This window comes from Sesamum indicum, linkage group LG6 (genome assembly GCF_026168435.1).
Source record: "Sesamum indicum cultivar Baizhima isolate 11 linkage group LG6, ASM2616843v1, whole genome shotgun sequence".
Taxonomy (NCBI): domain Eukaryota; kingdom Viridiplantae; phylum Streptophyta; class Magnoliopsida; order Lamiales; family Pedaliaceae; genus Sesamum; species Sesamum indicum.
In genome coordinates, this window is record NC_142662.1 from 16858929 (window position 1) to 16874203 (window position 15275).

Below are 15275 nucleotides of genomic sequence, written 5' to 3' on the forward strand. Positions count from 1 at the left end.
ACATTTCCCGTAATTTTATATTATAACTCATTTTACTTACAAGTATGGTTAATTATTATTAATGATCATAGCTTTTAATTTTTAATTATGGTAATTAATCGTATTAAAAAATCATATTTTTTTATAATATGTATCCCATATTTTATTTGATATGTACGTGTTATATAAATTAAATATAACACATATTGCAATATTATTTTGCAATAAAAGTCTAATTTGACTTTTAAGAACTTGGTCATTGATGAGAGTAGGTAGGCACTCTAGTTACTAAATCACAAATTAATTGATCAATAATTACTTTTTATAGTTTAGGTTTATATATGTATTTATTTGACCAAGAAATTCAAAAATTTCAAAGACTATTTATTTTTTTTGATTCATTTATTCCAGTCAAAATTTATCGTCCGACTTTAAAATATTTCATATAAAATAAAGTATTTGACAGTTCAATAAATCGATCGAAATAAAAAATTGGGTACATACCGAAACCCAATCGAAAAATCAGCTCAATATTCCTTCAATTCAACATTCATTTTTTTTTTTAAATTCGATAATTTATTCAGTGTCGTCAAAAAGTGAGATCGATTCTATTTGTACCATTAGGGTCCGATTCAACACGCTGTCACACGTTACTTTATTTAGAGTAGGTGAAGGTGAAGTACCACTTGGTCCAGCCCTTACCAACTCCTATTACATGGCTACGATATGTCTGTTGGGGGTATTTCAGTAATATACCGTATTACGAAAATTTGATAAGTTTGACCACAGACTTTCCTTTAAGGGAAATATTCTTCTTTCCTTGCTGGGATATTCTTTTCCTTCATCGATGCGATTTGTTTCTCTTCCATCAATATTCAATTTCGACTTTCCTATTTCTAATTACTATTTTTAATAATTTTAGCCAATTTTTATAAACAAAAAAACTCGATTACCTAATATGAAATTAAAATAACAAAATTATTCAATAATTATATAAATCGAACCAAATAATTCAGATCATTATATATTCAATATAACATCTCGACATACATAAAATTTTCAATTTATTAAAATTTCAATTATGTTGATATTAGATGAGTGCGACACTATAGGTACAATTCTTTCTTACTTTCGCTTTCATTTCTTAAAGAAATATTTTATTAATAATATAGTATAGGCATCATGACCTTATCAATTTCATTAAATTTTTTTAGTTCGGATCTATTTCGATAAAAATTGAATTATTTATATAGTAAATATAATATATTTATCGTGTAGTTGATATACATTTTAGGAAAAGTGACCAATCACTACTAGAAAAAAAAAAAGATTATTGGTTACAATTTTAATAGCTGTGGATTAAAAAATCATGGCAAATATCACGGCCAATAACCGTTACATAACCATGGTCAATGACTATGTGCTACGGTTATTTTGTTATTAATTATGACAATTAGCCATGATTAAATATTGCAGTTGTTGTAGTGCAAATAGCAAATGCGGTACACTTGCTCTGTACTTGATTTGGTTATGTCAAATCTGCTTTGAGTTAAAACTATCCCAATTATCATCTCATTATTCACGTGTACTATTTTTATTTTTTACTTTTTAAGTGAAAGCGACACACTATTTTTTTTTTTATATAAGTTGATTACAATTATTAATACCAAATATCAATATTTGACAACCACCGACAACAACAACAATCATATATTATTCATCAATATCATATAATTAAATTTAATTAATACCTATTATTAAAGTAGAATTACACTTAACTACTATTAAATTAGTGAAATTCAAATCCACAACTTTAAAAATATGGAATTTCAATTTCACCAATTGAACTATGGCTGGTGGGCCATGGTACTCTAATTGCTGTTTGAACCCTAATTCCCCAATTGAAATTTGAAGGGCCTACCACTCTTTGATCACTACTCACCACCAGTTCTCTTCAAAGTCTTATTTATCCACTTACTTGGACTAAGTTTCTGTAAAAAGTGGAGGGTTAAAGTCAATAAATTAATTATGGAAGTAGTCATAATTTACAATTAATTGGAGTTTGAGGGGAAAAAATTAATTATTTAATTTTTATGTTTTATTTTAATTAAATATGTTTAATTCAGTAAATCAAAATAAATATTTTTATAATGAAAGTAAATACTGAAGAGGGGTAAAAAAAGGTGATTAGGATTTTTTTTTTTTGTGTAAATCAATGCATCAAGAATTTTAATTATCAACAATCAATAATCAATATATTAATTATTAATATCAAATACTTATGACTAACCATACCTGAAGAGAATTTACTATCGACTACAAGTTTATTAGATATAGATTAAAATTATGGTAAATAATTATTGTTAATTATTGTAAAACAAAAATTGATGCAAAAATTTAGATTATCCATCATGCAAACTAGTTTTTCCATAGCTATGAGCCGTAGAAAATGTTTTTCCATGACTTTTAACCATGACAAATATTTTAGCCACACTTGTAAAAATCTACGACTAATAATTGTTGCGTGACCTAAATCAATGACTATTTTTTATAGCTATTTATTGATCATCATGGCTAAATATTAAATTTCGTGTAAGGCCAATAATACGTATTATTGTAAACCAACAACTACTGTTAAAGTAGATCAGTACTCATATATTAATAGAATATGAACCCACGACTTCATGACCTTGGGACTTCAGTCTTGTCAACTTAGCAAAGAAATATAAAAAATAATAGAATAAAAAACAATAATTTGATGCTTCTTCAGTTATAAAAAGAAGTACAAATGATATTTGAGATAAGGTTTTTGGGCCTGTCTAGAGTGGTTCGTACATGTTTCTTCTCAACTATATGCACCTCGTGCGGTTTTACATAGTTTTTAGAGGCCTCATGATTCTAAGGTCAAGGGTTCAAATTCCATCAATGTGTGGGATGTTATTCTACTTTAATAGTAGGTTCTGATTAGATATAATTGTCTGATATTGATAATTGTACTTGATTTATTTAATAAATAACAGTTCGTTGCTTTCATCTCCAAGAAAAAAAAAACAACGATCATAACAATTCAATAAAATATTAAATTATAATAAAAATGAGAAAAATACACACATTTAATGAGATTCAAACTCATAACTTTATGTTCATAACCCATTAATTTGGGCTCAAGATTTCAATACGAGAAGTCTTGTGTTCAAATCCAAAGTTGTTCATTAAAAAAAAAGATAATAAAAACAAGAACTTCATATTTGTTACCGGGATCCGAACATATAACCTTATTTTGTCATGGAATCGATCAATATAATAGTCAATAATGAATATAAGAATCAAATTACAAAGAATAATAAAATAATAAATGGCAATAATTTATTAGAATTTGAACTCATAACTTCATACTTGTCGGACATGACGGCACATTTACAAGTCAAATCAAACGTAAGTAGTTGTATTTAACTTTAAAAACTGGTGAGTGGAGACGTCAGGTGTGAGCTTCACCCGCCTATAGATGCCTGCCTTTTATGTTATTCTAAAGAAACATAAGGAGGTACGTCAATGGAAGGAACTATGTTGAGATTGCGTCGGATTCCACGGCTCTATTATTTGGAAATTCATAACAACAATACTAAGACGATTTGACTGGGATTGCAACAATTTTAGGAAATTTAATTCGGGTTTTATGCAATTTTCTTTTTTTCTTTTTAATATTGCATTTAAATAAATTATTTTTTAATGAAAAAAAAAATAATTTAGTCTCTCTCTATATATATTTTTTTAAAATGAAAAAATTTAATGCTTTATTTTAGAAATGGTAAATTATATTTTGTCACCTAAATTATATTCGTTTTACACTTTGCCAATAATTTTGTTTTGTGTCAATTTATCATCTCAACTTTGTGAAATTTGCAATTAATTTGCCATATATGAACACATTTTTTGTTGATTTTTCTGTTGGAAAAATATTACATGTTGTGCATATGTGAAAAATATCACATCATATAACTGTTAAATATCGCATGTGCATTACACGTAATATTTTTCAATAAAAAACTTAATTAAAAATAATTATATATGATAAAGTGCAAAATTTTATAAAGTTGAGATGGTAAGTTGACACAAAAAAAGTTTAGATGCCAAAGTGAAAACGGTTGTAGTTCGGATAACAAAATATGATTAAGCATTTTAAAAAATACAGGAAAGTACATTACTATATTTTAAAAAATATGGGGGGTAACACTAGAAAAAATATGATTCTTCCCTATGGTTAATTACTATAGTCAAAAAGAAAAAAAAAACATAGTAAATACAATTAACTACGACTTTCGCAACATTGTCCCTTAAATGACATCCCAATGGTTTGAAGCTCAACATTTCATTTTAAAAATATTGGGTTCAAAACTCACTGGGAGCGCGTGAGTTAAAAAAAAAAAACAAAAGAAACCACAGCTTCCCAATATTCATTAGCTCATTTTTTGTTGTGTAGCGAAAACTCAATTTTTTTTGTGGTGTAAATTGTTTGAAAATATACTCATTTACAATATCACAGATTGCTTGTATTTTTCCCAATTTAGTTCTATCAAAGATAAGAATGTTTGATTAGTGAATATTATGATGTAATTATGACTTGTCCAAAACTATTTGTTTATAGATATGAAAGTTATTCTGTTTATGCTACCAAACTCTTTGAAAATTGTATCAGAAGTCCAAAACCTATTTAAATATGGAGATGATGATATGTTAGATCTGGGGTGGGTTAACTAATATTTAACACCCTATCCACCCTTAAATTTGAGGTTTAATTAATTGGAGTTGTAATCTTGTTACTTGTTGGACACTCTTTCTAATTATAAAAATATTGCAAGAATTATTCTTTAAAATTTGTGAAAAAATAAAATTTACATTGTGACGATGGACGGATGCTTTTAGTAAAAATATGTAGCGCAAGGCGTTTTGATATGGATTAAACAGTTAGTCTTAGTATTTTTGCAATGCAGTCAGAATCCTATTGTAAAGCTTGTGACCAAATTGTGCCGTTGCAAAGCTTGTGACGATTTGTGATGGATGGACTTTGACGTGGCTTGTGATTTAACTGTACCATATTGTGCGACGTATTATCCGCTCTAGATTAGTATGAACTGCAGATTTTGTCCTAGAAAGGAAGCATTGGGGCTTATAAGCCAATCTAGTCTACACGAGGGTATTGCTTGCTCTGTTTTCATATGTGCTTCACAATTTTTATTCTAAAAAGACATCTTGCTAGGGAGATGACACAACGGTGCTTATAAACCGCTCAAACTCTTCATCTATTACCAATATGGGACACTTGACTGCATTAAATTTGTTCTACCTCCATAGGCATCATGGATATATGACTTGCTAGGTTTAACTAGGGTAGGTGGTGCAACTATAGGGCTAGGGGACGGAACATGGGATGGTTATCTTTCATGTTCTCCATTAGGATGTGCATTCGGTAAAATGAATTCAAATCGAATTAAAATTTTGGTAAATCAAAATTTCGAACACCAAATTTGGGTACCAAATACAAAAGGATTTAGTAACTTAAATTATCTTGGCAATTCGATTTGATGTTTGGTTAACTAAATTTTATTTTAAAAAATGAAAATTCATATCATAATACATATTATATACAATACCCATTAAATAATATATGTAATACAATATAATACCACATAAATAGCACAACATATATTATACATAAATAATTGATATTTGGTTCGGTTCGAACCGAAAATCAAAATTTTCAAACATTTCGCACTGATGATAATTAAAATTTCAATTTTGGTGCAGTTTTATCGATTTTCCAAACTATATACACACCTATATCCTCCATTATTGAAACATATTTAGTCAATAAAAATATGGGAAATTCTCCAATGTCTATTTGTGTAGAATTGAAGAAGTTGGTTGAAGTGGAGATAGGAGGCTATTCCAACATTGTAAGAACCACTTCATTTTCGGAAAAAATGCACGCAACCCTTTGTGATATTGTAAGTGAGCAAACTATCCCCTTATAAAAAAATAAATAGCGATTTACCTCCTTGTATTTTTTAAAATACAACAATTTACCCCCTATAATTTTTAAAATGAAGCAATTTATCTCTCTGTATAAGGAGGTACATTGCTTCATTTTTACAAAATATAGAGGGATAAATTGCTATATTTTTCTTCATAAGAAGAATAAAGTGCTCATTTTCAATATCACAATGGATAAATTGTTATGCACCCCTTCATTTTCTCTAATTTGTTGGTAGATTGATCTAATCCAAGTGGGCTCAGTATAGGCCTAAAAGTCTTTATCTAGCATGGATTTAGTGATGAGCCTCCATTGTCTTGGGGTTCATCCAAAGGTTGGATATATAGATTATTTGAGCCTAAGAAATGCCTATGGAGGTATCATCAATATTATTAGGGATAATTATATTATTTTTTTTTGTAGATTTGATGTAATTATATATAAATTCTCTATAATTTGAAAAATTATATCTTTTACTTCTGTCAAACATATGATTCATTCGTTACTCAAAATTCAATAAATTTGCTAATATCAACAAAAAAAATTAAATAAAAATTTATATTTACCACTGACATTACTGACTTATTTCAAGCCAAACAAATCTTTATACACCAAACTACCCTTATATATCTGTGAGCGCGAATTTTTATCATGTCTGCAGATTAAAACACAAGAAAATTATCGCTAATAAAATATATGAATTCAAATATATTGGAATGAGTACAATCCCTATTCTATTTTCCTGGTCTTCTCTTTAAAGTAATATTCTGTAGACGCGACAAATCTAGTCTTCTGTAGGCTGACCTAAAATCACAAGGCTAATTTATACGTATATTGCGTTATTACTTCATCAGTGCATGAATATGTTTGTGGAGCCTTCTGCAGTAGCATCCCAATACTTGTAACATTTTCTTGATCAATCTCAAGATCTGATTTCTCTTTTCATTTCAGGTTGTAATAGCTGTTACATGTTTGTGATATAGTTAATTATATGTTGTTATGAAAATTAGTGTTGTCTCGATGTATTTTTGTGATAGTGATGCATATTGTGCTTTTTCAAAATGTTAAGACATAAATGTTTTGAATAATATTTTAATTATGCATAGTTATCACTTATGATAAGCATGGCTCCAGGGTCTGCTCCACCACCCTCGGGGCGTAGTAGGCGACGTGACTGTGTGAGTGTCTGGGTGGTTTGACCACCTAAACTTGGTGCTTCCTACGTGATCTGTGACAAGATGGGATCCTAATGTTGTTTCTTGACCCGCTGTCGAAAATCCCACCCCCCCCCCCTTGGCTGTTGACAACCCAGTCGAGGAATCTATAGAGGAGTCGATCGAGGATGCATCAGAGCCTAAGCCTAACGACCAGTTTCCACCCCAACCGTTAGATTAGAATTTTTAATGATTTTTTTAAAAAAAATGAAATTTTGATTGTAAATAATATAATGTATTTTAAATTATTTTTTGTGAATTATTATTTCTTTTGTATGAAAAATAGTGCCTTCAATTATAAATCTAATATAATATTAAAAAAATTATAGAAACAAAAAAGAAAACTATTTTTTTAAAATTAATTAAAATTAGGGATGGAATTTGAGATGACATGCATCCCATATTAAAAAAAGAAACATGTCCCAAACATTGTCCCAACAATCGTTCTAAAACTAATACAACTTTTAAAAGTTCCATCCCAAACCGTCTGTAAGACCGTCCAAATTTTTATTTCAGTTACCCGTCCTTTGAACATACTTTTGGACGACTTTGTTAAGTTTTCCCAACTTTCGTCCCAAAATTTGGGACGATTGGCAGAAGCCATCATAAAACTGTCCGAAATATTTTGGGATGGGCCTTTTTGAGGCAGATATTGTTTCAATCCAAAATCATTGCAAATTTCGTTCCAATAATAAAATGGGACGACAACCTATCTCAAAATCCATCCCAGAGTCCATCCTAATAAGGCCTTTTTTTTATAGTGAAAGTTAGTGGAATAAAATTAAACCAGGACAAAATTAGTGGAGTAAAAAATAGATTACTAAAAAAAATAACTCTAGCTCATTTGTCAGTCATTCTTTAGTATAACGTGGATAAAAAAAAATCCCCAAATTTATTGGCATGTCCCGTTCACATGCTAGCTTCCCGCGAAATTGGGGAAATCAACCATCGGAGTACTTAATCGAAGCATTTTTCAATATAATGTATAAAATGTAATTATCATAGTTAGTGGACTAAAATTGAAGGAAAACCAAGTTAATGCACTATTTTTTTTTCCCTAAACAAGGTGATATGGTTAGGTTGGAGAATCCAAAGATTGAACAAGAAATTTAACACCAAATATAAATAGGGTATGTTTTCTCAAGATTCTCAACCATCCATTTTGAGGAATACTCCTTTGTATCTCAAACTCATCTGCATCAATCCAGTCTTTGAGAATCCACAATCCCATATGCAAGAACCACCAGCCCCCTCCCTCTCAACAAAAAAGAAAAGAAGAAGATAATTGTTGGATGATATATGTGTATATGATTCTTTCAACAAGAAAATTAATTCAGGAGTTGAAGTTGTCTAAAGTAGTTGGTTGATTTGAAGATTGTATAATGAGAAAAGGCAAGGTGAAAGTAAAATTGAAAAGACAACGCCGTACCAACTCCTCCTTCTCCCCACCTCCATATAAGTTTGGAAAAAGTAAATAGGACATTGATGCATGCATAGGCAAACAATCTGTAGAGGGTGTAAGAGAGAGTAATTGTCATGTCCGAAGAATCTCTCCTCTTGGAAAAGAAGAGATGAAAATGGTAGGATGGCATTCAAATAAGAGGGACGCCATTGAAGATGTTGTTGTGATTGTGGGGTTGGTCGTCGTGCAATTTCTGTATGCTGGAAATTCAATTTTGCTGAGTCATCTCTTGAAATTGGGATTTCGATCATCTTTTCTTATTATTTGCTCTACTTTTGCCACATCTATTGTGCTCTCTCCTCTCGCCCTTTTCTTTGAAAGGCAAATCTCTCTCTCTCTCTCTCTCTCTGTGTGTGTGTGTGTGTGTTAACAAACATGCATGCATGTATGTATGTACATATGAAGAATCAAAAATTATGAATTTTCTATCATTTTTTACTTTTTTTTTATGAATAGTTCGTTCATGTTGGTGTTGCAGGACACAATGGCCTAAAAGAATCAGTTACAAGCTGTCTGTTCAGTTGCTTTTACTCTCCTTCGGAGGGTAAGCATTTTTTTCTATTTTCTTTTCTATTTATTTAAAGTTTATGTTATTTTTAAATGTTATGGGAGTCAGAAATCAAGAGTTAACACTGGTTACAGAGTTGAAATAAATCAAATTACTTAGGTGGCGTTTGCTTTATGGGATGAGTTATTTAGGTGATATAATAAATTAATTGTTATTAAATTAATGATAAAAAAGTCCAGTATTAATTATAGCAAGTTTACTTTCTTTGATTGTGTTGGTAGGATTAAATCTAATCCCATGTTTACTTCATTTATAACATGCTTGAAAAGTGGCACTTTACGTATTTACCCTCAATTCTATGTAAACAACACAATTTTTTACAACCTCAAACGAATTTCCTGACAATGTCCCCAAGCATCTTCCCTCTCCGTTCTCACCAAACGCATCCGCAGCCTTATTGCCATCGCCCCAACTCCCTACTCTCAACTCCTCCCCCCTGCACCACCAAACGTAGCGACCGACTTATGACCATGAGGGTTGCACCCTCCATCAACTTGCCGGAATCCGACAGCTTCAACCTCTCCACTACCACATGTCATTGTTAGAGCTGGAACTCTACTCCGATACTCCAACCATTCATCTCCCTTCCCTTTCATTTTCCTCATCTCCTCAATATGTCTTTTGTTCATACGAAGCCTCCCCTTATCGCTCTGATTTGGGTCGAAATTCGCGCGACCTCCTTGATCGGGCGAGCTGGTCCTCCAAGCGGTTCGAGGTCGCTACCTTTCCCAAACTAGTGATTGGGCCCTGAGAAAAGAAGCAGATAGTTAGTGTTGTTGGGGTGGCCCCCAACTAAGACCCTCTGTTGCTCAAGTCAGTGTTTAGTTTTGATATCGTAAAAGTAGGTAGCTCGCGAGGTGGAGAGCCGAAGTGACCAGAAAGTAAAAAGTGGTGACATCAACGTAGCATTAAAGCACTGACTATGGAGTATTTATATAGAGAAGTTGGGGGTCTGGTTGATCTAATGTGCGTCCCCCACGTGTCCGACCCAACCTGATCGACAATTCTCGGATCCTTCTATTATTCTTGTGATTTTGTGCCCTTGCAGAGACAAATTGTCTTTTTCTAATAAATTAGGATTTTATCCCATCACGCTCTCACCAGAAACCACTATCCATCACTTCAAAGCAAAAGGTAAGCTTAGTTGCACTGCCCCAAACCACTATCCAATCATCATATCTTTTACAGTTGTGTTCTTGTCATTAGTTTAGGCATTAAGTTTGACGAAAAGTGATTATGTGAAAGGCATGTGACCACTTTTCAAAGAGAACTGAGCTCCCAATTTGCTCTAAAATTGAGATTATTATTGTATATATGTGAAGAAGGCCCCCCGGTACCGGATGGAAAAACTGCTACTTTTTAGTAATTACGGATCAAAAGTGAGAATTCCATAACTAATGAAAACCAAAAGTGGAAAGACCCCAAGTTACAAGACGTAGAATGTGATTTTCCCAAAAAATATATCTTAAGTAGGTAATTATTTAGTACACCATGTACTTATTGAAAGTTGCAAACTCCTTAACTTGGATCTTCCGGGCTCTTTACAAATGTAAAATTTTCTACATATGTTAATCAAAATGGGTAAAAATAAACTTTGAATTCAACAATTTGTTTTTGCAGGGTGACTTTGTTTCAGTCTTTGTTGATGAAGGGAGTTAGTCTAACTTCCCCAGCAATGGCAACAGCTATGCCCAATCTTGCACCAGGACTCATATTTTGCATGTCCTGGGCCTTCAGGTACATATTTTATTTCGACAATACTTTCTTCCATTCACTAATAAAATAAAATAGGCTTAATCTTGAAATTTTAATTGTAGGGAGGATAGCATTTTTCGTCTAATAATTTAAGGTCATTCTACTTTGATCCCAATAGTTACAAGATTCTCACTTTTGGTCCCAAAACTTTAAGAAAGTAGCGATTTTGGTACCATGACACCTTTCCCTTAGATGTTTAACGGAAAAGGCCACGTGGTCGTTAAGTGCATTAGACTAAAGTGAGAACACCTATAACATATGGGACAAAAAGTGTAAATGTTTTAAAACCACGTGCTTTCCGTTAAAATATACAACGAAAATATGTCATGAGACCAAAAGTGCTACTGTTTAAAAATTATAGGATAAAAAATAAGAATTTTGTAATCAATAGGACCAAAAGTAGTAAGATCCTAAATTATGGGACAAAAAATGTCATTTTCCCTTTAGTTGCACAAGCAAACTTGCATTGCTGAAGAGGTTTAGGACTATGACTATTTTGCAGGTTAGAGAAAATAGAGTTAGCATGCAGGTATAGTAGAGCCAAGATTGTGGGGACATTACTCTGTGTTTTTGGTGCTGTTGTGTTGAGTCTAATGCAAAGCACTGTCCGAGATGACGAGCTCGATGTCTCGTTTCCATCTACGCACGTATTCTTCGACAAGCAAACGATGCTCGGCTGCGTTTATCTGATTGCATCCGTTGTTGTTTTCTCAAGCCAAGTCGTTTTACAGGTGCGAATCAGATATTAGGAGCTCGTTTTGTAGATTCTAAGCAAGTCATGAGGGGAAATTCTTATTCGAAGTAGGTTTGGTCGAATCAAACCAATCACAAAGTAAGTGTATAACATTTATTATGTGATTAGTCACTTTTCAAGATTGTGCATCAATCACATGGTAAGTATATGATCGGTTCATGTTTGATCGAGTTGAATCCGGATTAGAATTTCCCATCGTGAATATATGTTTGTTAGGATTTTCAAAGGGTTAAATGCACTTACTCCATCTGTAAAAGTACTAATAGCAAAGTCCCCTGAATTCAAAAAAAGGGTGACACAATCCTCTAATGTCGGAGGCAATGAGTTTTTGAAAAAAATGCAAATTTGGTTCTGTAACTTAGGGGGTGACATTTTTGGTCCTGCATGAATTAAGTTTTGTAATTTAGCCCTGTAACTTTAAAAATTTGACAATTTTTATCATTTTTCGGCCAATTTGGATGGAAATTTGCATGTGACTTGCACATGACTTAATTAATTTATAATTTTAGTCATGTATTCCTGTAATTTAGGGGAGTCAGCATTTTTAGTCTATAACTTATTGGAGTTAGCATTTTTTATCCTACATGAATTTACTTGGAGGACTACAATTGTCAAAATTATAAAGTTACAGGACTACATTACAAAAATTAATTTATACAGGATTAAAAATACCACCTCCTAAGTTACAGAATTAAAATTGCAAATTTCCCATGTCTTTCTTTTCCCCCTTAAAATTGAGGGACTCGCATTGCTTTTTCTTTTGTTTAGGGGATTTTTTTTCTGTCTATTAGTATTTTATAGGGGATAAAATGCAATAAACCCGACTTTGAAATCTCTGTAACATTTTTGCAGGCTATAACTTTGCGTGATTTTCCTGCACCCATGTCATTGTGTGCGTTAACTTCAATAATAGGTGTGTTGATTACTGTGGTAGTTCAGAGGGTCGAAGATCAAGGATGGGACCCTGGACCCTTAACTATTCAAGAGATGATTGCCTATTCCATATTGGTAACATCGTTTTGGGTTAAATGTTATTTATTCTCGTGATATGTAAAATGAGTAAAAAAAGTTTTTATAAAAAAATAATAATTTACTTCCCTGTATTTTTAAAAATGAAGCAAATTACTCGAAGATAATTTACTTCATTTTTCAAAATACGGGGAGTAATTAATTTGCTATTTTTTTTCACAGAAGAGTTCTTTTTGCTCATTTTTATATGATTGCATTTTGCCCTTTTTGTTTATGTGTATGGGCTAGTGAAATAGCATTAATCCGTTTGGCCGATGCCAAGAAAATTATAGAGTAAACTAGTAATTTGTGGCACACTCTATATTTCTGCAATTTCTATAAGTATTATTTAAAATTAAATAGTTATAAAATTTTATTATTTAATAAAGTATATATAAAATAATAAATTAATACTACATTTATAGAAAAAAATAATTAGCTCAATCCGTTAGTTTTCATCCATTTTTTACGATGAACTGACTAAAATGCCATTGTGGATTAAAAATTATCATTTATTTTTTTTAAAATTTTTTGTTATAATTCTTTTATAATTTTAAAAAAAATTCCATCCACCCTGTTCGATTTTGTTATAAATCTTTAAAATTATTTTAAAAAAATAAAAAATACAGTAAGGGCAAAATTGACAATTTCATATCTCCATCCAAGAATTACATAATTTCTTCAAACATCATGAGGTATTTATAATTTTTCAAAGAACGAGAGGGTATTCGTAATTATAATAAATCTGAATAGAATTTGTTGTAATCTACCCTGTGGATATAGCTCTTGTTCTAGTTTTGAATAATTGAATGGTTTTGAACAGGCGGGCAGTGTGAGCGGAATGTGCGTAAGTTTCAATTCATGGGCGATGAATAAAAGAGGGCCGGTCATAGTCTCCATATTCAACCCCCTCGCCACTGTCATTTCTGCTATCTTCTCCATTCTCACCTTGGGAGAATCCTTTTCTATAGGAAGGTAAATTTATACCTACAATCCTTTAATATCTTCTTTCTTCCTATCTTCACTCTTATAAAAGAAAATCTTTTGTGCGACACATTTTTTAAATATTTAAATTTATTCTTTATTTTATTTTTTTCGTTAAAAAAATTTGATCTGATTAGTAATTTTAATATAACTACCCACTGCTCCACATTTCTCTCTCGTCTTATTTCTCCAAATTTATTACAATTTATAATTATAGTTTATTCTTTTCATAAGTTTGTTCTTAATTATAACCTCGAGAAATTCTAGTTCGGGCCCGATTCGACTAAATTTGGATCAATCATATGGCAAGTGCAATACACTTGCCGTGTGATTGGTGTACATTTAAGAGAAAGTGCGCAATTGCATAGCTAGTGCGATACACTTGTTTTTTGATTAATTTGATTCGACCAAATCTAATTCGAGATTTTTTTTATATGCTTGCGGAAACAACGTGCGTAAATACTAGTATATGTAAAGACAAGGAAGAAGCACTGAGAAAGTTTCACTCCTTCAGTCTTGCAGGTATGTGCTTGATGTTCACAGGCCTATACTTTGTGCTTTGGGCTAAAAGAAAGGAAGGGCTTCTCATGAGCAACGACAACATCAACGACCTGCAAACTAAGTATGACATGGAGAAGCCTCTTCTGTCTTGACGTAGTTAGAACCAGTTAGGTTGTAGGAAAATTGGTTGTAGAACAAGATTCATGGATAGAATTGAAGTAGTTGATGTAGAACAAAAAAAAAAGAAAATAGGCTCAGTGTAATTTACCTCTATATGATATTGTAAACGAGCAAATTATCCTCTTATGAAAAAAAAATAAATTAGCAATTTACCTCTCCCAGTATTTTTTAAAAGGTATAATTACACTTCTTCCCCTCGAGGTCTGAAGCAATTAAATGTAGATTCATTGTGGTTTGAAAAATTACATCTAGCACCCTAGGGTTTGCTTCATTTTGACAAATAAGTAATTTCGTTAGTCAAAATTCATCGAATTTGCTGATATTAACAAAAAAAATTGAATAAAAATCTATATTTACCCTCAAGTGACTTATTACTAATTTATTGCAGATCAAATAAATATTTTCATGATCTAATTACCCTCGTACGTCTTCACACATATATTTTTACCGTTATAACTTATAAGGATAGTTTAGTTAGAAAACAATTTGTTTGACTTGTAATAAGTTAGTAATACGTCAATAAGTGTAAATATCAATTTCATTCAAAGCCAACCCATATATCACGGGAGGTGAAGGCCGGGAGGAGGAAGTGCGGGTGGCTGACGATTTGGGGAAGACGACCCTTTTTTTCTTTTTCTTTTATTTTTTATTTATTATATTGTTTGTTTGTAAATTTTAATGTAATAAATTGATTTAGTTATGTACTTTTTATGCCTAAATATATTGTACTAAAAAAATTAAATTGTATTTACTGTAATTTATATAGTAATATAATTTCAAATAATATACAACACAAATTAAATTAACAAAAAAAAATATATCTTTTAATTTTTAAAACT

At 31.4% G+C, this 15275-nt stretch overlaps 1 protein-coding gene across 1 annotated transcript; it reads left to right on the forward strand.

The window, feature by feature from the left end:
• The first annotated feature begins 8474 nt into the window (after positions 1 to 8474).
• LOC105164337 (WAT1-related protein At5g47470) lies at positions 8475 to 14516 on the forward strand. The gene is made up of 7 exons (XM_011082959.3): positions 8475 to 9007; positions 9165 to 9230; positions 10875 to 10991; positions 11512 to 11740; positions 12616 to 12771; positions 13595 to 13746; positions 14270 to 14516. Exons 1-7 carry the CDS (start codon positions 8796 to 8798, stop codon positions 14406 to 14408), a joined length of 1071 nt encoding a protein of 356 aa, XP_011081261.1. The 5' UTR covers positions 8475 to 8795; the 3' UTR covers positions 14409 to 14516.
• The last annotated feature ends 759 nt before the right edge of the window (positions 14517 to 15275 follow it).